The sequence below is a fragment of the Rosa rugosa genome, chromosome 4 (genome assembly GCF_958449725.1).
Source record: "Rosa rugosa chromosome 4, drRosRugo1.1, whole genome shotgun sequence".
Classification (NCBI taxonomy): domain Eukaryota; kingdom Viridiplantae; phylum Streptophyta; class Magnoliopsida; order Rosales; family Rosaceae; genus Rosa; species Rosa rugosa.
The window spans coordinates 3,200,384-3,224,243 of NC_084823.1; the positions used below are offsets into that span (position 1 = coordinate 3,200,384).

Consider the following 23,860-nt stretch of genomic DNA (forward strand, 5'->3'; position numbering starts at 1 on the left):
AGTTTCTCACTCAGGCATCGGAGAGGTGTAAACTGTCTGGTACGGTTTACCCCTCTAACGCTGTGTTCTTGATTGAGGATCTAGGAGTTGGATCGGTACCCCAGGCGGTACAACATTCTGTGTGAGGTACCCGGAGAAAGCCACCAGAAACATCCATGAACTTTCTATTCTGCTCATTAATGATTAATGTGGCATTTGTGATTTGTGCAAGACTGTGATTTGAACTCTTCATTAGTTCATTCTTTTCAATTTTCATAACTTCATCAGTTCATTCATCATTGTAGCATTTTCAATATTTCAGGGCATTGGTGACTTGGACTTTGATTCAAGACTGTAATGTTGTTTTGATTCAAGACTGTAATGTGACTTTGTGCAAGATTAATGTAGAACTGTTGAAGTGATATTGATTAGAACTTTTGAAGTTTTGATTACTTGATTCATTTGACTGCAAATTTTTAATGTTTTGATTGAATCATTTGATTGTGTAGTAAATTTCTGCATTATGCTTTAATGATTAATGAAGTTATTCAAGTGATGAGTTGATGTGTTCTTTGATGGAGAAACTGGAAAAACTGCAGAACAGAATGTGGCAAAAACTGGACAGCTTTGCTGTTGAATCGCTGTGTACAGGAACCGTTAAGAAGCAGTAACCAAACCGAACAAAACGGTTCCAGTTCCAAATCGGTTTTGGTAAGAACTGTGACAACACCGAACCAGAAAAACAAGGTCGGTTTTGGTTCCGGCGAAAAATGTCAAAAAAAAAAACCTATCCCAGGCCTAGGTGATCTTATTAACAAAATTAAAGTTTTGCAGGTTGAAGTCAAGGCTCAGTCCACTCTAAATGTTTCACTAACCCTTGAAAATGAGAAATTGCAGGATGAGTTACTCAAAGTCAAGGAAAGTTTCAACAAGTTCTCTATAGGGTCTGAAAAGGTCTCCAAGATGATGGGCTTTGGTAAAACTCATGGCAACAAAGAAGGGTTAGGTTATAAAGGTGAGTCTTGCAAGCCTTTAACCTTTGTTAAAGGTGTGGAATGTGAAAGTTCATTGGATCAGTCACAAGCTTCAAATAACAATGATTCTGGTCCCAAGTTGCCCAAAAGATCAGAGGCAAATTTAGCCCTTCAAACCCATGAAGGTGCTCAGGTAAGTTCTGACAGTCACAAATTTGTGCGTCAGCTCAGGTACGTTCATAACTCTAAAAGCTTTATTCCCACTTGTCATTATTGCGGAAAATTGGGACACATACATCATATGTGTAATATACTTCGCAGGGTCACTCAAAATCAGAGAAAAGCATCAAAAATTAGCCCAACTGCATAGCTGCAAGCTGAGCTGAAAGAGCATCTGAAGTTGATTAGCAGGATTGCAGAGCGTATTGCAATCCCCAAAGAGTAGAAGTTGAAGCAGAAGCAAATCTGGATTAAAAAAGGTTCAAATAATCATTTTTCTGCTCATACAGATAATCTTGATAATATGCTTGAGATTGTTTTCGTTCCTACTGAACACAAATTGGCTAATTCGTTTACTAGGCCGTTAGACAGAACTCAATTTGAATCACTTAGAAGCACCGTTGGTGGATGCTCTAAGTATTGATACTCTCACTTCTCTTGATCCATTTTGCATGCATTCATGTTGTATGTCTTCATGATAGTATAGGTGCATTGTCTTTACGTTTCTGCATTGTTTGGTTCAGTTTCTGAAAATTCAGGATTGAAATGGTGGTTTGTATCCCCGAGTGTCTGACAAATTATTTTGAACTTAGATTGACAAGGGCCATACTCTTTTCCTTAAATCTGTGTGTAATGAGGTGCCTAGCACATTTTGATTTTGATTTTGCATCACTCTGTAATTGTGAGCTTCAACAACATATTCTCTAGGACTAAATACTGTTTAGTCCTTGAACTTTTACCTGAAAAACACTTCAGTCCTTCGCCTTCAAATTTCACATGTTTAGTCCCTGTACTCTCCAATTTTGAACCAATAGGTCCATTCCGTTACTCTCTGTCCAAAAACTCCGTAAAGTTGCTGACGTGGCAATCCTTACGCATCAAAAAGTCTATAATACCCTCAAGTCTTTTTTTTCTTTCCTTAATTTATTTTTTTCTCTCTTTTTTTAATTTTTTTTTTCTGCTTACGCTCTCTCCAAAACCCTGAACCTCCTCTCTCTCCCAACCATCAAAATCCAGACCAAACAGCTCCATGCCCCAATCTTCACCGCCATCACCAACGCCACTACTCCGCCGCCGAAAACCATATCCGAAATGAAAATCCCTCACTTCTCCAATGGCGGCCTACAAAACCATATTCCATACTCCTCTTCTCATTCTCATACAAAACGGTGAAGTATCTTCCAAGCTGATCTAAGAGAATCTCAGGTAAATGCATCCATGCATACATGGTAGATTAGTGGTTGGTCTAGGAAAGTATCTTTTGGGGTTTAATATTCCTTATTTAAAGATATTTTTCTGTTTGCCAAATTGTGTTATTGATTTCCTAAGTATTTTAGGATTTGGTGGATATCTTGTATTAAAAGTTCCTTTCCTAATTAAAGTCTAATTAGGATAGAATCTTGGGGCATTGAGCAGCTGCGTTGGTCAATTATATATTGCAGAAATATACACGGTCAGAAGCACCACCTAAAACGCAAGAATGTTTTTAGGAGTCTTGCTTGTTTGCTTGAGATTGATTTGGTTATAAGAGTCAAAAACACTTGGTCCATGTATAAGTGTTCTTGTATGCATATATTCTCTTGAGATCAGTAGAGAGGCTGTGAAGAAAGAATAGCGATATTTGGTGATCTTTCAAGTGAAGAAGGAGTTCAAGACGAAAGACAAACTTCGTATTAGTTTTTGTCTAATCATTGTAGTCGAGCTAGTGCTATTCGAGTTTGTAAAGAACATATCCTTCATCATAAGTTAATTCTTATTTTGGGTTCTCAAGAGTAAGAGCCCTGCAGTATTTTCAATCTCATATTTGAGGTTTTCACTGCGTAACCAAAAATCTGGTGTTCTGTTTGTTATTTTTGGTTTCTGCCCAGTAAGGATTGATACGTGCCTTGCAATTCCCATTTTCCAGAAAACACATTTTGTCCTTGTATTTTCATATAATTAAATAGATATGTTCTTCTCTGATAAATTTTGGAACAATTCTAAGGTCACCTCTAGGGTGAACGAGCATATTCACCCTAATTGTCGATTAACATACTTTTACTTCAAAAATTTATAATCTAACGGTCCATATCTTAAATTAACCTTTAAAGATCATCTTTGCAAAAAATTAATCGAATCGCAAATCATTTTTAGTTATCCAATTGAATCAAACAAATGGATGGTTCTAACAACACTTACTACTATTATAATGAACTGCTCATGTATTTCATAGAAATGAATAACTAAAAGGTCTTCAATTTGATTGATTTTTTACAGAGCAAATCTTTGTATTACGTTATACAACATGAATGGTTGGATTAGAAAATTATAAAGTTATTATGCGTTAATCGCAAAAGAGAGTGAATATGTTCATTCATCCAAGAGGTGAACCTAAGAATTGTTCTAAATTTAGGGTTCTTGACTCAAAGTACCAAAAGGAGCTAAAATTATCTCACTTATCCCAGCAACAGATTTTTATTTTCACTAATCCAATTAAAAATAAAATGACAACTTTGCCCTCAGCTGAATTAATAAACTACAGCCACAGCCATTAATCATTCTCCTCTCTCTCTCTCTGCCCCTAATCATCGTCAATTCCAGATCCCTATGCCGAACACCAGACTTTCCTCTCATTTTTCTTGAAATTCTCGTCGGAATTGTAATCGGGGAAGTAGTAGTGTTAGGGTTTGGGAAGGGGCCGAGATGAGCTTTCAGGATTTTCGGGATCTGGAAGGGGGCTGTGGGTCGGTTCAGTCTAGGTGACACCCGACCCAAGCCATGGCCTCCGACATTTTCCAGATCACCACCACCGTGTCCACGTTTCTGGAGAGTCGAATCTGGAACCGAAGCCGCCGAAACTGGAGAGTCGTCGCTGGGCTTGGAGTCGAGTCGCTGGAAGATCTCAATGATGAGCTCTTCAGGAAGACACGTATTGATCCGATCATGGCCTTGTCTACTTTCTTCTAGAGAGAGAGAGAGGTGCCTTTTCAATTGGGGGGAAATGCAGGCGATGGCAATGGCAGTAAGGAGGAAGGGGAGGAGGGCGAATCTGAAGGCGGAGGTCCAGGTGAATTTGACTTTGACAGTGGTGAGGGAGGAGAGGAGTTTGTGACGCCAAGACCTCAGATGACGATCGTCATCGCTGTCGAAACTGCAGGCCCCATCAGACCTAAACGACAAGCTAGCTCTCAAGTTTGCCAGATTTAGTTCTTTCTTCTTTTTGTTTTCTTTAGTAAAATGGGGGCAAAATGCCTATAAGGAAAGAAAAAAAATGTTTTATTGTCTCACATTTTTCAACATTTATTGCCCCCCAATAAAAGTTATGAATTTATGTAATCTCCTCATCTTTTTCCTTAATCAAAGTTTTATTTGTCTAATTTTAGGGATATTAGTTTCCATTACGGGTAATAAAGATTTATTAGGGGGCAATAAACCTCTCTGGCGACCTATGAGATCTCCAACGATCTTTTTGGGGACCTCCGGCGAGGTTTCATAAACTTTTACTGCCCCCAATAAACATTTATTGGAGCGCAATAAAGGTTTATTGCGGGGCAATAAATGTTTATTAGTATGAGAGATCTCCGACAACCTCCGGCGGCTGGCGATTGGTGAATGGATTCATGCAACCGGTTACCAGATTCCGGCAAATTCTTCTATGGCTTCTCTCTCTTCCATTCTCTCTCTCTCTCTCTCTCTCTCTCTCTCTCTCTCTCTCTATGTAACAAAGGAGTGAGGGCAAAATTGTCACGCCCCCAAATCCAAGGCCAATATTGTACTGAAATATGGCTCGTGAATTTGTGACGTGAGTCAAAACAAATACAATTTTCTTCTTGAATAAATCAACAAGAAGTAAAAGAAAATATATACATGTTTGAATAGTACTTTTATTAGAAAACTAATATCGGTAATATATTTACATAACCAAAGTTAAGCAAAATTCGAATCAGTACAGGTATTCACTAGAAATAGTAGTAGAAAAATATTATTTTATCTAGTAGGTTCATCCCGTTTCCCCAAGCATCTACTCAATACCTGAAAACAAGAAGGTGTAGCATCATGAGCAACACAAGCCCAGTAAGTACACAACTTACATTCTTATATTAATGTATCTTATAAGAAATCAAAACTGAACAACCAAGTTAAAATGTACTAAGAACCATTTAAGTTCATACGAATTCTTAAATATGTATATATATATACACACAATACACACACACATATATACAAATATATTCATTCGTGTGAATGGTTTGGTAATAAATCACATAGTCACATATTCTTATCAAACCAACAAATATTGTAGCATTAGTATGTGAAATAACATTAAAGCAACACATGCTTGATTTTCTTTTTACTAACACCTTCACATATTAAAAATATATCATAGATAGATATTTGATCAAAATAACATAAGTACACTTCTCTTTTTAGTGAATTTTCAGATTAACTGGTAACAAATCACAAATCCACGTGTTAGGGTCCGACGTACTATACCCAAAACACGGGAAAACCAGGTTGACTGGTAACAAATCATAAATCCACGTACTAGGGACCGACGTACTATTCCCAAAGTACGGGTAAGCCGCAGCATACCAAGGACACAACCAAGACATGTATACTCAAAGTAAGCACCCTTCCTAAGAGTATAATAGTGCACTATCTGAAGGGACTAGGGCCCACAGCTTAACAACCACGAAGCATAACCACGAAGCACCAAAACACATTTACCAGTAATTCACTTAAGCACGGGGTTGTTGTAATCACCCGGCTTCATAATTGTACTTTTCAGACATAATCAAATTCACAACATACAATCTTTATAAATTATAGATCGTAATATATGTATATGTACACACACATATAGATACATATACTTAGGAATAATCTCATATGAAAACATGTATAACATAATTGTATATCACAAATAAGTATCTTAGACATAATCAAATTCACAACATACAATCTTTATAAATTATAGATCGTAATATATGTATATGTACACACACATATAGATACATATACTTAGGAATAATCTCATATGAAAACATGTATAACATAATTGTATATCACAAATAAGTAAATTCACTAGCAAACAACATAATTAAAAAGAAGTTTATACATAATTGAAATAAGGTAAAATAGGTAATAATAAAGCACAAGCATTAAATAAGTAACTATAAACAATTTAACAAAATTATATTATAGTTAGTATTTCAGTCCTTATGTCCAAATCCATTGAAGTTCATCAACCATGTTCATGTTTCTCCGATTAGAGTCATCAAACTTCAAGATGTGTTATGTTGTCCATCACAAGTCCGAATTAGTCAAATGAGTACACCATTTCAAAGGGTTTTTCACAAGGAATCTAATGGAATAAGTCATGTAATCCTGTTCGAAGTCACATAGTCCAGAAATGGTGAAGAACCATAACAGTGCAGAAACCAATATTTTTGATACTGCCCTTTGATGTTTAAGTCTTTACGTACGGTGTATTTTACCATTAATTCTCAAACTCTCCAGATCACAAGTAGAGGTCCTAAGCTTCAAATTGATATAAAGTTTGTAGAAATCGGATAAGAAATGAGAGAGATATGAATTTTTGAAGTTGTGATGGCTGTATGAGATTTCCAGCGAGTTTAAAAGTTGAAAACTTTGATTAGCCATAACTTCTTCATTTCTTAACCTTTTTGAGTGATTCAAAAGCCTAAATTGAAGAACTTTTGATGAGGAATTTAATACTGTAATTAGTTTTGACAAAACAGAATTTGTTATATACGAAAATACGGGTTTGAAGCAAAGCAGATCCTTTTCCATTTTATCATTGATTATGCAATTTGATAAATCTTAAAGACAAAAGAATATAGGAATGTATTCATGTACTTACTTAAGGAACTCAGAAGGTGAGGTGAAGATTTTGGTCTTGAAATCAAGCTTGGACTTCTTTGACAAAAAGGGAATTTCTTAAGAGAAATAGGATGAAGGATTTGTGTGAGAATCTTGAGTTTTTTCTCTTCAACTAAGGGAGTTTTTGATCAATTCTGCAATTGATCTTCAAGCTTGTAGGAAATATGATAGAGAGCATGTGTTTATATAGGCTAGGAGTATGCACTAGAAACCAATTCTCACCAAACTTAATTCACTAATTTAATTAAGACCAAAGTGGATAGTTAGGCCAAAAGTATAAACAAGAAAAATAATTAATAAGAAAGTAAAAGAAAAGAAATCAGCTGCTTGCTATATATATATATATATATATATATATATATATATATATATATATATATATATATATATATATATATATATGTACACACACATCCATATAGATACACATTTACCCAATTAATAAGTAAAGAACTTTAGTGCTTTCTTAAGGTAAAAATAATAACAATAATTAGTACTAAAATGACATGCATCACAAAAATAATATAGATGAGAGTCTTGAGCTCAATAACAAAGTAAGATTTTTCGAATATAACTAATAATATAGTACTCTATAGTTGACACTAATTTTCGGGTTATTACAAAAATAGTCTCAAAAAAAAAAAAAACTTAATTCGTTATTAGGGAAGACCTTATTAGAGTCTTTATGAGTAAATGAGAAAAAAAATAAGTGGGTGGTGTAAGCGGGGAAAATGTCCATAAAATTAGGGCAAATGGTCAAAACCCCATAAATTTACAATAAAGTTTTTTTTTCGATGGAAAAAGAAAATTAGAGAAACCCCTAAAACAACCTAAGCTAAGAGAATCAAAAGCAAAAGCATTTTGAACAGCCCGAGGTAGAGTATGAGACCAACTGCCAACACCAACTTGATGACCAAGATTCGCCAAAGCGTCAGCAACAAAGTTCGCTTCTCGCCAAACATGATTAAACTGAATCAAACTAAACTGGTTGGCCAAAAAAATCCAAATATCATGTACTAAGGTGGTAATTCTCCAAGGAGTTTGGGTTTTGTGGGTAATGGCATCAATAAGTAACTTTGAATCACCTTCAACTTTAGTATGAGTTAACTGATGAAGCAAAGCAGCTTGCAAGCCAGCACGAAAAGCAAAAGCTTCAGCACAAAGAACATCAAAGTGTCCAAGTCTTTTAAATTTATAATAAAATTTTGATGTCCTGTGTGAGGTCATTTAACCTTTTTAATTGTCATATACGTATGCTGCGATTTGACAAGTATGCAATACATATATTATTATTTTTTTGTTTAAAATGTAAAACTTTATTACTGATGGGTTAGTTATGATCTAATTATTTTCCTTCTTCCAATTTAGAAGGGTAGAATATAGTAATGGGAAGTAAGGGTGTCCAGCAGGATCATTGGAACTAATTGTTTGGAAAGATTTTGAGTTTGATTTGGTTTGAAAACAGAAATTAAAGTTTGAAAATAAGTTACGTCGAGAGGAATCAATTAGAGGAAAGAGTAAGAGTGTCTCTACTGCTAAACAATCAAGAGAAAAATGCACAGACAGTGTCTGGACACTTTGAGGACTGTCAAAGTGATACCTGAACTTTAAAACGTATCAATGTGATACCTGGACTTATATTTTCTTATCAACGTAGTACCTACATCAACTTTCCGTCACAGAACCGTCAAGTTAACCATGTGAGGCTGAAAATGAGGGCAAAATGACTGATGTGCCCCTCAAAAAAAAAAATTTATCTGATTTATGATTTAATGTGAATAAAATAATTAATTTAAATGGTTATATAAATAAGAGAGAGAAATAAATGAAGAATTAAAAAAAAAATTCTTCTCCTCTCTCATTCATCATCAGTTACCCAGAAGGCCAGAATCGATCGGCCTCCGACTTCACTCTCAATTCTCTGGCCTGCAATTGCTATTCCTCTGATCAAGAGCTTGCATTCAAATTGACCACACTGCCTTGTAAATCCGTGGCTATCTTTTCCGTTATCTTTTGTGAAGATCCAAACCCAATACAGCATTTAGTGAGGATTGAAGAAAAGGAGGACAATTAGAGCCTAAATCAGCTCCATTAAAGACTAATCAGTTTCTGAAAACCCTAATAGAGAGGAGAGGAGATTAAACGAGGACTTTGAAAGCTTGTTTCTTTGAAATTGAATTGGGGAGATTGCTTTCGAAGCGAATAGATTATTCAATTATCAGCAACACTTCTCAACAAGAGCATATAAATCCAACAAGACCCCGAAAACTAACAAACCAAAAACAATCCTATAGCATATAGAAGAAAGCTGACAGATTCGGCTCACCATTAGAGCCGGGTCGCTTGCCGTGCTTGATCCGCTCCAGCTGGACCTGTGTGGCCATGAACATCCTCATTCTCTGAACCTCCAAGTCCTTAGCAAACTGCATTCTCTGCTTTTCCAACTCCACCATCTGCCTCAACTTCTCAGCCTCCACTCTCTGATACACCTCCCCAAACCTCTCTATTGCCCTCGACAATCTCTTCAACCCTTCTCCTCCGCCGCCTCCAATCTCACTGTCGTTGTCTCTCTCCCTCTCCCTCTCCCTCTCCACCTCTGCCTCCTCATCCCCGTCGTCGTTATCTTCCTCATCCTCGTCATCCTCTTCGTCGTTCTCCGCCGCCGCCGTGCGCAGTAGCGACCGCCGAGTAATTCATCCTGATGAACCCCTCATTCATCGCCGCCGCGGACGCCGACCTTTTCTGCGGCAGAGCCACGGCCGTCACGACCGGCCTCGCCGGCGACGACTTCTGGTACGCCAGCGGCAGCGGAACAGCGACCGACGACGAGAGCTTCTTGACGTTAGATCCGATGAGAGCGTCGAGGCGATCGAAAAAAGGCTAGGAAGAGGTTGCTTTCGAAGCCCAGGTGCAGCAACGATCTTTATTTGATGCTTCAAGGCAAGTTAATCTCCTATAATCCGATGAAGTTGGGATCTTAATCTGCCGGATTACTGCACCACATCCTCCCTCCCCTCCTCGAAGACTGCGCACTCCCGCCGGATTCAATCAAAGATGCCTTCCTCAAAGCCGCCACTACCGTGAAGTCACGCGCCACCTTGATCTTTACCTCCGATGAACGACGAGGAAGACTTCATGAGGTCGTGCAAAAAGAAGCAGAAGACAGCTTCTAATCTCATCTAAACTTCGGAAGACACCACCTGATTCACAGAGGTCGGGATTTGGAGATGGAGTTTCAGGTTAATAGAACAAAGCAAAAAATTTCATTCAACTTTTCTTTTTAATATAATAATTTATTTAGTTTTTAATTTCAATTTTGATAATCCATTTAGGATGATGGGGTGAAAAGTCTTTTTTGCCCTCATTTTCAGCCTCACGTGACTCACACGTGGTCAAAATTGACGGTTCTATGACGGAAAGTTGACGTAGGTACTACGTTGATAAGAAAATATAAGTCCAGGTATCACATTGATATGTTTTAAAGTTCAGGTATCACTTTGACAGTCCTCAAAGTGTCCAGACACTGTCTGTGCATTTTTCCCAACAATCAATTAGTAACTATCTACTTCACTCAATTTAGTGCAATTTTTTTTTTTTTTTTTGAAAAGAAATTCAATGCAATTAGATGCCTAGAGTGTTAAAGTTAAAAATGTATATACAACTCTCTTATTAATTGGTGTCACTATAACTTGATATTCAACAAGATGATAAAGAAGTGTATTATCAAATACCTAAGTTGCTAAACTACTTAAGCAAGAAGAGTATATGAACATAACAAGCAGAGCCGCTCCTGAATTTTCAAAGGCCTAGAGCGAAAATCTAAATAAGCCCTATTAATTACAGGATTTAAAAAATATATATATTAAAAAAGCCTTGGTGGAAAAAAAAAAGATGATAGAAATGAACAAAACAAAAACAAAGAAAGAGAGTTGCCTGAGATTTGAAATCAGATCCTGGCATCTAAAAATATAGCACCTTAACCAACTACACCACTTCGTACTTGGAGGCCTCCTGAAATCGGAGGGCTAATGCGGTCGCACTAGTAGCAACCCCTCAAGGCTACCCCTGATAACAAGATACCTATGAGGTGTTATCAATTAGGGTTTAAAAGAGAGAGAGAGCTCCCATAGCCAAGATTTTTAGAAATTATAACACATATTTGTTAAGAGGCTATACGTTATAGGGAGCCATTCTAATGAGAACCACTAAAATAAGGACTAGTTGAGGACTTTTTTGTGAGACTCACTTTTTTATCACATTTCCACAAATTAACTGTTAGATGTTTGATAGTTATGTGCAGATCAGTTATGTAAATTTTCAACCAAATTGAAAATCGTTAAGGCATTTATAATCGTATTTATCAGTTATGAATAATGGGTCATATTTGACAGATTTAGTTAGTCCATTGATTTGATCTAATTCGGTAACTTAACGATTAGCAATTTAAAAGAAAAATTTCAGAAGTGATCTACTTATGCATATTTAAACATCTAACTGTTGATTTGCCGTAATGTAATCGAAATGTGGGTCTCCCAAACTATTGATTAGAAAATCCTTAAGTACTTCTCATTTTAATAGTCTTCATCAAAAGAGCTCTCATACGTTATAAATATTCAAATCCAATTGTTATAAATACTACATTCTTTTAAGTTTTTCATTAGGTGGACGAAACATTAATGACAGATTACAATATGCCACCCTGTTCTAGTTTATTGATACTACTTTGATTATGTTGTTTACCAAGATTGGTCATGTGAAGAAGCGCGCGCGCACACACATTTGGGTAGCAAATAGTAAAAATATACTAAAGTACATGTAGTGTATACTTGCATGTTGCATATCACTTATACTTAAGGAGTTGAGGGTCAGAGACCAATTGTTTTATGTGTTCAAGGAAAGAGAGTCAGCAATATTAATAGAATACTATGCAAAGCACTTGATATTATTCGATCCCAATAATGATGTCCCCCATTTGGCCAATTTGAGGGCCATTGACCCCTTCAAAAGAGAAATTATAGTGATATATTTCCCTTTAAGGCTTTAAACAAGTAAACCTTGTTAGGTTGTACTTCTGGATCTAGTAACATTTTTCACCAACCGATTACGATGAACGGTTGTCCACCAATGTTTGATTCATCATCATTTTATATTAGTGAATTAGTAAAAGCACTTGAGAAAGGTAAAACAAATATGGAAGGAAAGAGTTGCTACGTACGTACATAAAATACATATATAAGCTCCTTTAGATTTTACCATTTGACTTCTAGTCTTGGTCTTAATCATGCATGCATGATATATAATTAACATTCCAACACACATAATACCAAATCAATCTAAACGGTTTTACAAATGGCCTATACCCAAACCCGGATTTCACTTAACTTGCAAGTCTCATACGTTAGCACCTTCCGAACTAATTAATTTCATATATGTATTACCTACAGGACATGGCTATATATATACATGTAGATTTCCTTATACAATTCATTATAGAGAACTATAAATTTTAAAAGGGATACTCATTTTCAGAAAAATACGACGTACACATCTCAATCGTTCAAACTTGAAAATTTATATCTTAGAATTTAACGAATGTAGTTAAAAATTTATAGTTCTTCAAAGTATTAAAACACTAAAATGATGAGCCATTAAATTAATTATTATTTAAGATACGCTCCAAACAATGAACTAATCTGACGACTACCCTCTAATATCATTTTCAAAAGAACACCTATAATAACGAGTTAACGACTCCTTTTGCAGTTAAGCATATGTTCCATCTTTACACCAAGTACAAAGAAGAGTTCATAATTCTTTTTAAAAGCATCTCTGGTCCACATGTCAAAATTAAAATTAGTGGCTGAAATCCTCATCAGACTTATCATTATATATTTATTTATATATATACAGCGTCTTTTTAATGAGGGATTTTTTTTCTTGGCCAATTTGAAGGATCGCTTATTAGACACACTTTTCGATCACATATACACATCTCAACCGTTCAGTTTTAGGGTCTATATGAGTATATTATCTCTGCATATTTTCAGCCAAATTGATAATCATTAAGGCATTTATAACTGCGATTTACAATTATAAACATGAACGGTTCAGGTTGGACAGATTCAGTTCGTCCATTGATTTAATCTAGTTTGATACCTTAACGATCATCAATTTGGCTGAAAATTTGCAGAAGTGATCTATACATTAGGACCTAAAAACTGAACGATCGAGATGTTAAAATATGAACAAAAAAAGGGTTCCATAAGGGATCCCTTAAAATGGCCAAAAAAAGGGATCCCTTAGTGGAATGGCCCTGTGTGTGTGTGTGTGTGTGTGTGTGTGTGTGTGTGTGTCAGGGCCCTTCTAGTGAGGAATCCATTTTTTTGGCCATTTAAGAAATCACTTATTAGACCCACTTTTCGATCACATATTCACATCTCAACCGTTCAGAACTTAGGTCTATATGAGTAGATCATCTCTGCAAATTTTCAGCCAAATTGATAATCATTAAGGCATTTAAAACTGTAATTTACAATTATAAACATGAACGGTTCAGGTTGGACAGATTTGGTTCGTCCATTGATTTAATCTGGTTCGATCTCTTAACGATCATAAATTTCGCTGAAAATTTGCATAAGTGATTTATATATTATGATCTAAAATCTGAACGGTCGAGATGCCGAAATGCGATTGAAAAGTGGAGTATGAATGGTTCAAGTTTGACTGATTTGGTTCGTTCATTGATTTAATCTAGTTTGACACCTTAACGATCGCCGATTTGGCTGAAAATTTGCAGAAATGATCTACACATTAGGACCTAAAAACTGAATGGTTGAGATGCCGAAATGTGATCGAAAAGTTGCTCTAATGCCCTATCCCTAGAAAAGACCCAAAAAAGGGATCCTTCACTAGAAGGACCCTGTATATATATATATATATATATATATATATATATATGTGTGTGTGTGTGTGTGTGTGTGTGTGTGTTATCATTTGGCCTGCGGGCCCCTCATATCAAGCATGCCCAACGTAAGGATAGGGCGAAGGGTTCAAAGTTCAGGCCCGACCCATTACCCATCAAAGTCCGGCCTTATAAGTCCTACCCAAAAGCCCATTCAATAATAATATTAATACTTTTTATATAGCTATTAGTTGAATATGTGAACTAATTATTGCATTAGGCTATACTTTTCTTTAATTTTGTATTTTATCTTATTCAATCATTAACATATCATAATTTTTCATAATTTTTTGTATTTTCTTTAATAAAAGAATATTACATACACACAAGTGAGAAAACCCTAGCTCTCTCTCCCATAGCCGTCTAGGTCTCCTCTTCTTCTTTTAGTGTCGCTAGTCCGACGACGGCCCAGCGTTGATGTCGATCTTGGTTGCGCTGATGCTATGGAGTTGCTGCCAGGCAGGTGGTGGTTGGGCTTGCTTTCGGGCCTGGGGTGGTTTTTGCTTGTAGGCGGATCAATGGTGGTGTCAGTCTTGGGCCTGGTCTCAGTGCAACATTTGAGGCGGTATGGTCATGATTAGTTTCATGGGACGGTGCTAGGCAGCATGGGATGGTTTCACCAGACGGCAGGGACTGTGTGTTGGCGTAGGGTGGTCACCAGACGACGACGGTTGTGTTTGGTACCGCAGAGGCGGCAGATCAGGGTGCCGTTTTTTTGGAGGATTGTTGCGGTAAGCCCTCTGGAGATGGTGTCGAGATCCGTCTGGTGCTGATGGTGCTCCGTTTTGTGAGACGGTGGCTGCGGTCATTGGGTCTAATGATGTTGCACAGCGAAGCAGGGCTGGGCCGGGCTTTGGTTTGCGTCTGGGCTGGGTCTCTCTTGAGCTCTTGGGCTGCTGCTCTTAATTAGTTTTTATAGGGGATTGTTTTAGTGGGCTTCGGCCTGGTCTAGGCTTTTTATTTCTTGAGTCGCTAGTTAGGTGACAAATCTCAGTCATTGTTAGCACGATCAGGTTTGTCTTGTCTATGCTAGTTGAAACTCCTCTAGGAGCCTTTGTAGAAATACTTGGTTTCAACGTACCACAATAGCGTGCTCGGCATTTGGAGCCAGGTAGAATAGATTGCCTACGAGGCGATGTGTTTTTTGTTAGCATAGACTGCTCTAAGCTACCGATGTCAAAATAGAGTAATATTCTTTGTACTTTTCTTTGCCCATGAATCAGGGCCATATTAATTTATGTGCTCTTTATCTCACCAAAAAAAAAAAAAAAAAAAACATTACACACATAGATATATATATATATATATATATATATATATATATATATATATATATATATACAGACCCTATCCAGAGCGGAGCTCCGCTTTGAAAATTAACGTGTGAAGTTCGAGTTTTGGGTCACTTTTCGGTCGCATATCCACATCTCAACCGTTCAGTTTTTAGGTACTAGTGTATAGATCATCCCTGCAAATTTTCAGCCAAAATGATGATCGTTAAGGCATTGATAATTGCTTTAAAGCTAGTACGGTTCAGGTTGACAGATTCAATCCGTCCATTAGTTTAAGCGAGTTAGATACCTTAACGATCATCAATTTGGCTGAAAATTTGCAGAGATGATCTATACAGTAGTACCTAAAAATTGAACGGTCGAGATGTGGATATGCAACCGAAAAGTGACCGAAAACTCGAACTTCACACGTTAGTTTTAAAGTGGAGCTCCGCTCTGGATAAAATATATATATATATATATATTAGTGGATAGTCATAAAAGGTCTTTTACAGAGCACCTAATAACTTATTCATATCTAACCTGATGATGACTCAATTTCTATCTCCTCTTACTACTTTTTTTTTTTTTTTGAGGATGTATCTTCTCTTACTACTTCGGTTAAATTGAAGAGCAAAATATTTTTTTTTGTTGAAAAAAGAATAAAATATTCTTAATCTTACGAAGCAAAGATAAATCTCTTTCATTTATTTCTTATTTTATTTAAAAAGAGGACCCATTACAAGCAAAGTTGACCAGGCCACAGATTCCTCACTGTTTGCCTTTTATATATGTATATATAAGCACTAATCATGGACTCGTATGTCATGCAAATAGAATCTCTTAATTATGAAACTATCAGACCCGACTCCACAATATATATATATATATATATATATATATATATATATAGGATTTTTCTCAGGTAAGGATGTCCTTAGTTTTTCTTATGGAACGGATTTACTGTTTTCACCCACTTTCCGATCACATTTTCACATCTTAACCGTTCAGTTTTTAGGTTCTAATGTATGGATCACCTCTGCAAAATTTCAGCAAATTTGGTGATCGTTAAGGCGTCCAAAACTGCAATTTACACGAACGAACCGAATCTGTCGAACCGGAACCGTTCGTTTACATTGTTGTAATTTGCAGTTTTGGATGCCTTAATGATCACCAATTTGGCTGAAATTTTACAAAGGTGATCTATACATTAGGACCTACAAACTGAACGGTTAAGATGTGAAAATTTGATCGGAAAGTGGGTGAAAACCGGAAATTCGCACCTAAGAAAAACTAAGGACATCCTTAGTGTAGCCGGACTGTATATATATATATATATACAGATCCTATCCAGAGCGGAGCTCCGCTTTGAAAATTTATTTGTGAAGTTCAAGTTTTGGGTCATTTTTCGGTCGCATATCCACATCTCGATCGTTCAGTTTTTAGGTATTAGTGTATAGATCGTCTCTGCAAATTTTCAGCCAAAATGATGATCGTTAAGGCATTGATAATTGCCTTAAAGCTAGTACGGTTCAGGTTGACAGATCCAGTCCGTTCATTGGTTTAAGCGAGTTAGATACCTTAACGATCATCATTTTGGCTAAAAACTTGCAGAGACGATCTATACACTAGTACCTAAAAACTGAACGGTCGAGATGTGGATATGCGACCGAAAAGTGACCCAAAACTCGAACTTCACACGTTAATTTCAAAGCGGAGCTCCGCTCTTGATAGGATTTGTATATATAATTAAAATTAAAAAACTCCACAATATGTGTGAATCTAGTAAAAAAGATACTCTTAGCATAACAAAACTTATCTTTGGTTTTACTTGATTTGAAAGGGTTTCAATCATACTTGATTTAAAATGGGCATGAGTACCATCAGAAATGTGTCAGTTTGTCATGCTCCAAGATCTTGTAATGAGGTAGCACATCGTTTAGCTAGTATAGCCTTTGAAGCTAGCAATAGTTCCTTTTGGGTGGATCATACTCCAGATTGCATTCTGGATGTATTACAATTTGATTGTAATCAACTCAATTGAGTTCATTCTATAAAAATTCTTTCTTTGATTCAAAAAAAGAAAGGGTTTCAATCATATTTAACAATCAAATGGTTGTGTCAAACAACCAACACAAATAAGACGAAAAAAAAATCCTAAGTGCGAATATGCACGCATCTAAAACCCTAAATAACGCTGACGGCCTTCGGCTATATCTCTTCCTACGCAACACCATCTCACCATGGCTTCCATTGAGGATGTTAGCAACTTGCATCTCTAAATGATTTGAGGCGTTTTTTCAGAAGGGCTTGGGTTCTGGATAAGAGCTTCAAGATTCAAGAACGTGAACACAATAACTTTTTCCTGGCTTTTGACCTACTCCGAGACCGCAACAAGGTTCTTCCGGGAGGGGGGGGGGGGGGACGTGGAGGTTCAATTAGGCCCTTGTGGTGTTACAGGAGTATGATGGCATGGCGCCGCTGCATTCGGTGGACATGAGCTCCCTCTTTCTTCTGGGTGTGAATCACTAACATCCACCTTCTTTTGAATACCCGGATACCATCAGAGACATTACCTCTGTTGTTGGTAAGTTTCTTGAACTGGATGAAAAGCTGTTTGAGAATTTGGGAAGAGTTAGGGTTATGGTTTCTCATGAATTATCGAAACCTTTCTTTCTTCAAAAAGCTCTTCGACTTGCTTCAAATGTGGAGGCGGAGATTTCCTTCTTCTTCGAGAATTTGGTTGGCAAGTGTAATCTGTGTCACCTATTACTGCATGAAGGGGATCATTGTCCCTTAAGCACACAGGATCTGCAAAACCAGTAGAGAATAGGCTTGATATTGGAAGCTCATCTTTGGGTTTCTCTACAAGCAAGTTTATGGATGGAGCTTTCTGCTTCCAAGGTATTCAAACTTCGATATTGCCTCCTGTAAGCCGATAATTGTTTGGTTCATATGATCATATTGGACTCAAGCCAGTTATCTTGCATGAAAAGTTGATGCCTACTAAAGACACTGCTACCTCCATGGCCTTGGTCCCTGTCACCAAACTCAGTGAGGATGATCTTTCTCCTCCCAAAGAAATTGCATCTCCCCCATCTTCTGAGTTGATGGTTGTCCAAGTAATTGAACCTGTGCATTCTTCTGTCGTACAGGAAGATGACTCAGGGGCGCACATTGAATAGACCACCTCGGAAACCAAAGATGCTACACCTCCACAGGTAAAACATACCACTGATTATCCAAAAAAGCTAAAGATTTTTCTGCCTGAGCTATTCAAGAAAGTTGAGCAGCAAGATGCACCAACCAAAAAGCTGAAAACACCTACTTTTCCTAGCAAATTCTCTGCTAGGTCTCTTGAACTACTAGAAGCACCAGGTAGCATTTTGGTGCAATCAATAGTGGAAGTGAAGCTGGAACCGAAGAAGAAGAGAGGAAGGCCACTTGGTTCCAAGAACAAAAATCCTCCAAAGTCGAAAAAAGTTGCTGAGGCACAGGAAACTTGTTTTGCGTACCTTACCGTATTGTTGGCAGTGGATGATATGTATTCGTGTCGTTCTGGCTTTAGCTAATGGAAATCTATTTTACTGATTAAAAAAAAAAAAAAAGAGTTTCAATCATGAACTGGTAATCTATTCAATTAATTGACCCAATAGATTTCGGTTTTGATCCTATTACTTAGTTCTAAAATTTTTTTTTTTTTTTGAAAAGCTTAGTTCTAAAATTTAAAAGCTCTCAGTTTCATATCCACAAGAAAAGAAGGGAATCTGTTGGAATCCAATACCACCAAATAAACTCAGGTTTCAAACGGCCAGTCATCGATTTTCTCAAAAACTTGCAGGCTTGCAGCACCATTAATTCACATGTATGACACTAAAAATTAACTCAGAAAGACAAAGGAGCTCACTACATACATGATGAAGATTTAGAATTAACTCTGTAAATTTTCCATTAACTAAAGGGAAAAAAAAAATACCAAGAGGGAGAAATCTATGATGAAGTTGTGTTTTGCCTGAATCCACATGAAAATTACAGCTTCAAATCCCATTCATAGTTTCATGCATAAACCTAACCCCCAAATCTACTTATATTCATATGGTCCAGCGGCGCCTGCAAAGATCGTGCTGTGTTCACCGGGTTGACATACCACACTACACAGCGGCCATAGTTTCCCCTTTGGAAGAGACATGGTGTCCGGCGACGACGGCGGTGGAAGCCGAAGATGAACACTTATCATTCCTCTCATCAAGGGTCATCTGTTGCTGCCGGCACTCTAGACTGCAGAAAGCAGTATCACCTCTGCATAACTCAGATCAGTTATAGGAAAAAGAAATTGTGAGTTAATGCTGAATAATACAGAAGAAGTAGCATACAAATAATTAGATTAGTTTCCAAATATCGGCATATATATGTATATACATCATTTTTACTATATATACCTAAAAAACAGAAAATCCAGGAAAATAAGCAAGAAATCTCCAGACAGAAATCAATCTGGGAAGGACTGACTATCAGAGCCAGGTAAAATCAAGAACAGATGGCCTCAATCCAAAAAAGTTATGAACTGGGTTGTTTCCATCAATTAAAAATAAAAAAGAACGAAGCTCTAGTGGTTAAGAGCATTTACCTATACATGTAAATATCGCGGCCAGGAACAAGGCGGCGTTTGCAGAGACCGCAAGCCCTCAAGAAGTGAGGAGTCTCAACGAAATCAGCAGAGTTCCTTCTGTGGTTTCTAGGTGAGGGTGATGAGGAGGCCATCTTCACCATAAGGCCATCAAACGCCAGAGGGCTGAAGGGGTTGTGGGGATCTGAGGGCTGAGGTTGAGCTTCAGTGTTCAGATCAAAGGTGATCTCTGACATGCTTGTGGTCCTCTTCATTGGAGGCCTTGGTCTCTTCCCCAACAACATTTTTGCTCCTCTTCCTTCTTTCTTTCTCTCTTCTGCTACAACTATTAATACTGCTACAACTGCTGTTCTCTCTAAATCTAAATCCTTAGAGAGAGAGAGAGAGGAGAAACGAGAGAGAGGGAGGGGTAAAGGCTGAAGAGAAGGAGGGGAAGATAAAGAGGAGGGCCAGAAACTGAGGAGCGAATCTGGACCGTTTGATTGAATTAAAGACAGAGACTGTGAGACTTGTTAGCATTATATAGGAAATCCACGTCAGCCCTCCAATTGTCATTTGTTTATTTTCTGGGCAAATGGGAGCTTCGGATTCTTTTTCGTTTCTTTCTTCATAGTTCAAAGCTATGGCAGTCACTTACAGTGAGTTTTACTGGCTCTACTCTCTTATAATTGCAAATGCATGTAGCTTGTCGCATAAATAAAGGTCCACATACTCGCCATTCAACACGTATGTACAATATCCCTGACAATTGTCCCTTTGGCAATTTTTTTGGACTTTAGGTTAATCTAGGGTCGAGTAAACTTATTGGATGGTGAAAATTTTATAAGAGGAGTTGGTAATTCGGTAAACAGTCAAAAAGAATAATGGTATCTGCACAATAAGAAGTGATAACTATTAATTTAACCTGAAATATCCCATTGGTAATTCAACAATAAGAAGTGGTTAAATTAATACATCTATTGTTATCCTTTAAGTTTGGCTTCTGGTGTAAATTTGTCCTTACATCTCAGAAGTGATAACTACGTGTGCTATGATAGTAAGTGTGCTTACTCTTCTAACTCAATATTTAAGTTGGAGCAGTTACACTCTCACATAAAGTTATCTTGGATCTTTCCATATATACATCTATATGCAAGGTAATATTATTTTGTCATATTTCTTACATCTTATGACATTAGAATGATGTTTTATATTGCAAAGTTAGTCTTGTAAGAACATTTTGTGAGATTTTTTTTAATTAGATGACTATTTGTTTTTAGAACCGATCCGTTTGAATGGAAAAGAATAAAAATATTGGAGAAGAAAAATCTCACATTTAAAAAGTGACAAAAAATAATATAACTTATAAGTGGATTACTTTTTGTTTTTGAACTTGATGAAAAAAAAATTACAAGTGAACTTACACCTAATTGTAATGAGATATTTTGAATTAAAACTCAACATATAATAAATTGTTAAGTTAGGACAATATATGTACAGTGATTGGCCACATAAGCCACGTTTCTCGTTGTTCAACATAATCATAAATAGGCAAATCCCTACTACCTTTTCATACACAAAAACAACCACCTCTGCCATGACGACAGTAGTTTGTAGGAAGGCTCCCTCCACAGCTGGAAACGCAATTCATCGTCCACACATACCTATATAAATAGCCTTGTTCACATGCAAGTTGTGCCGCTAATATGCTTGCAAACCGTCTTCATTTACAATGCTATCAAGGATATGTCAAAAAACCATTAGAACCATGTCTCTAGTGTAAAAACACGGTCCATTACCAAGAACCCTAGACTGGCCGCTATAGGAAGCAAAACTGACCAAGAACTTCCCATCATCCAAAGTGTTGATCGTCACATCCTTGGGTCCCCTTTTGCAACCCATCTTGCCCACAAACACTGACGTCTCGAAGCCTTTAAAATGAAGAACTCGAGATACCATATGGAACTCCATTTTAGTGAAAACTTTTTACCGGTGTGGTGAAGACAATTCAAAAGTTAGTCGAATTATTGATGATTGTAAGGATTATTTACATGTTTTTGATGCTATTATAATTCGGCATATTTTTAGATAAGCAAATAGTATTGCATAGAGATTTGCCCACTTTGTTAGTTAGGTCATGTTTCTGATATATCTTTAGTTGAGGCTCTTACTTTCTTACAGAATATTCTTTATGATAATATTTGTAATGCAAATATGAGCACTAGGGTTTCAGGTATTACGTCCCCACCGATGCGATAGTATGAAATGAATAATAATATAGGCGTGGGGCTGAGTCTCCCAACTTGACTGGGTTACAAACCCCTTTTCAATTAAAAAAAGTACATCCACCACGTCAGAGTCTCCCAAAATAAGCTTGGAGGCTAGACTACCGCCATTAAATCCATAGAAAACATGCTAACAAGAAAACCCTTACCCTAGTACTGGAGAGATAGCGATTTATATCGGTGTAATATTCATAAAACTATTAGTGTTAGCTTCATCATTGATACCCTTAGTTAAACACACAAAAAAAAAAAAAAAAATCTCTTCTTCATTGCTCATGGTTGTTAACTTACTAATCTTTTAACATGAATTAAAATAGATTAACCAGCTTCTCCTCAGCTTTTTCCAGAAGCCAGCACTTTTTCGATGGAAAAGCCAAAGCCGTCTCACCCCAGCTTTTAGAAGCAGCAGATGGCTTTTGTCACTGTAGCGATGCTTACTGTAGTTTAATGAACTTCTGAAAATACCAATTTATGTCCTCTCTTCGTTTCAGCAATTACACAGATCATAGAAACTGAAAGAAAAAAAAATTTAAAAATAGAAGTAAATCAGATTATGATTTTATTAGGAAACTTTAATATATATTAGTTTCAGATTATGATTTTATTAGGAAACTTTAATATATATTAGTTTTTTATTGGTATAAATTAAATTAGAGATTTTCGTTAAAAAAAATCTTCTTTAATTGGATATGTCATATAAGGATATTTCTGGAAAGAAAAATGAGTTAGATAATTAAATATAATAATTGAAATTAAAATGTACGGTGTAATGAGTAAATAGGGTGAACAAAGAAAATAGTAAGGTGGCAATGGCTGCACCCATAATATAAAAGATGGTTCTAGTTGGACCTCCAAATTTGATATTTGGACCTCCGACTTTTTCAATTATTAATAGACTTTGTCAAATTATATGAAAAGACAAATAAGGACAAAGAGAGAAAAATGAGAAAAAAAAAATTACTCTTCTTACCTCCCCCAAATATAACATTCAATTCAATTCAATTTTTTTTTCCAAAATTTCCTTATATTCCCTATATAGTTTTATAATTTACCTAAAGCAATTAATTAAAAATAATAATTTCTATAGATGGCCCATTTAATACAAAAATAAATTCAAAGCAATCTGATTTGGAATTTCCTTAAACTAAATTCATTGAATATTATGATATAGTTATTACTCGATCTTCCAACCCAAAACCCTTAAAATTCTTCTTTTAGCAAATTCAAAGGGATTCCAACAACATATCAAGATCGAGAACCAACTCTCTGATTAATTTTGGTGGAGGAGAGACCTACTAATAAGAGAGCAACATCATGTGATTTTGATTCATTCTTCTTCTCGTAGTTGAAGATATAGATAAAAAGTAGAGTAACAAATTGTTGTATCTATGTTCAAGGGTGTTTTGGTAAAAATATGGAGGTCTACTTAGCTATTCAAGTATTCTAAAAAGTAAATTAGAGGTGTACTAAGTATGGGATGTCTAAATAGCAAATTTGGAGGTCCAACTAGAACCACCATAATATAAATTGTCAAAAATCCCTTTAGGCTAGGAAATAAAAAAAGCATAATGCATTCATCTAAATAGTTTATTTTAGGGTCTTTGACCCAAAACACTAAAATCAGCTAAAATTGTCTCACTTAGAGTATCTTTAGCAGACTCTATATTTTAGCTCCTTAGCTA

General features: G+C 36.4%; 1 protein-coding gene and 1 pseudogene across 1 annotated transcript; both read right to left on the reverse strand.

The window, feature by feature from the left end:
* Positions 1-6,091: 6,091 nt before the first annotated feature.
* Positions 6,092-10,234, reverse strand: LOC133742856 (trihelix transcription factor ENAP1-like; annotated as a pseudogene).
* Positions 10,235-19,175: 8,941 nt separating this feature from the next.
* On the reverse strand, positions 19,176-20,405 carry LOC133744128 (FCS-Like Zinc finger 6). Its single transcript, XM_062172266.1, has 2 exons — positions 19,915-20,405; positions 19,176-19,586 (listed from the first exon to the last, which is right to left on the reverse strand). Exons 1-2 carry the CDS (start codon positions 20,196-20,198, stop codon positions 19,439-19,441), a joined length of 432 nt encoding a protein of 143 aa, XP_062028250.1. The 5' UTR covers positions 20,199-20,405; the 3' UTR covers positions 19,176-19,438.
* Positions 20,406-23,860: the final 3,455 nt, after the last annotated feature.

Coding starts and splice junctions, on each gene's coding strand:
- LOC133744128 (XM_062172266.1), bottom strand. CDS start 20,198: ATGTTGTTGGGGAAGAGACCAAGGCCTCCAATGAAGAGGACCACAAGC. Junction 19,587..19,914: donor CGCGATATTTACATGTATAG/GTAAATGCTCTT, acceptor TGAGTTATGCAG/AGGTGATACTGCTTTCTGCA.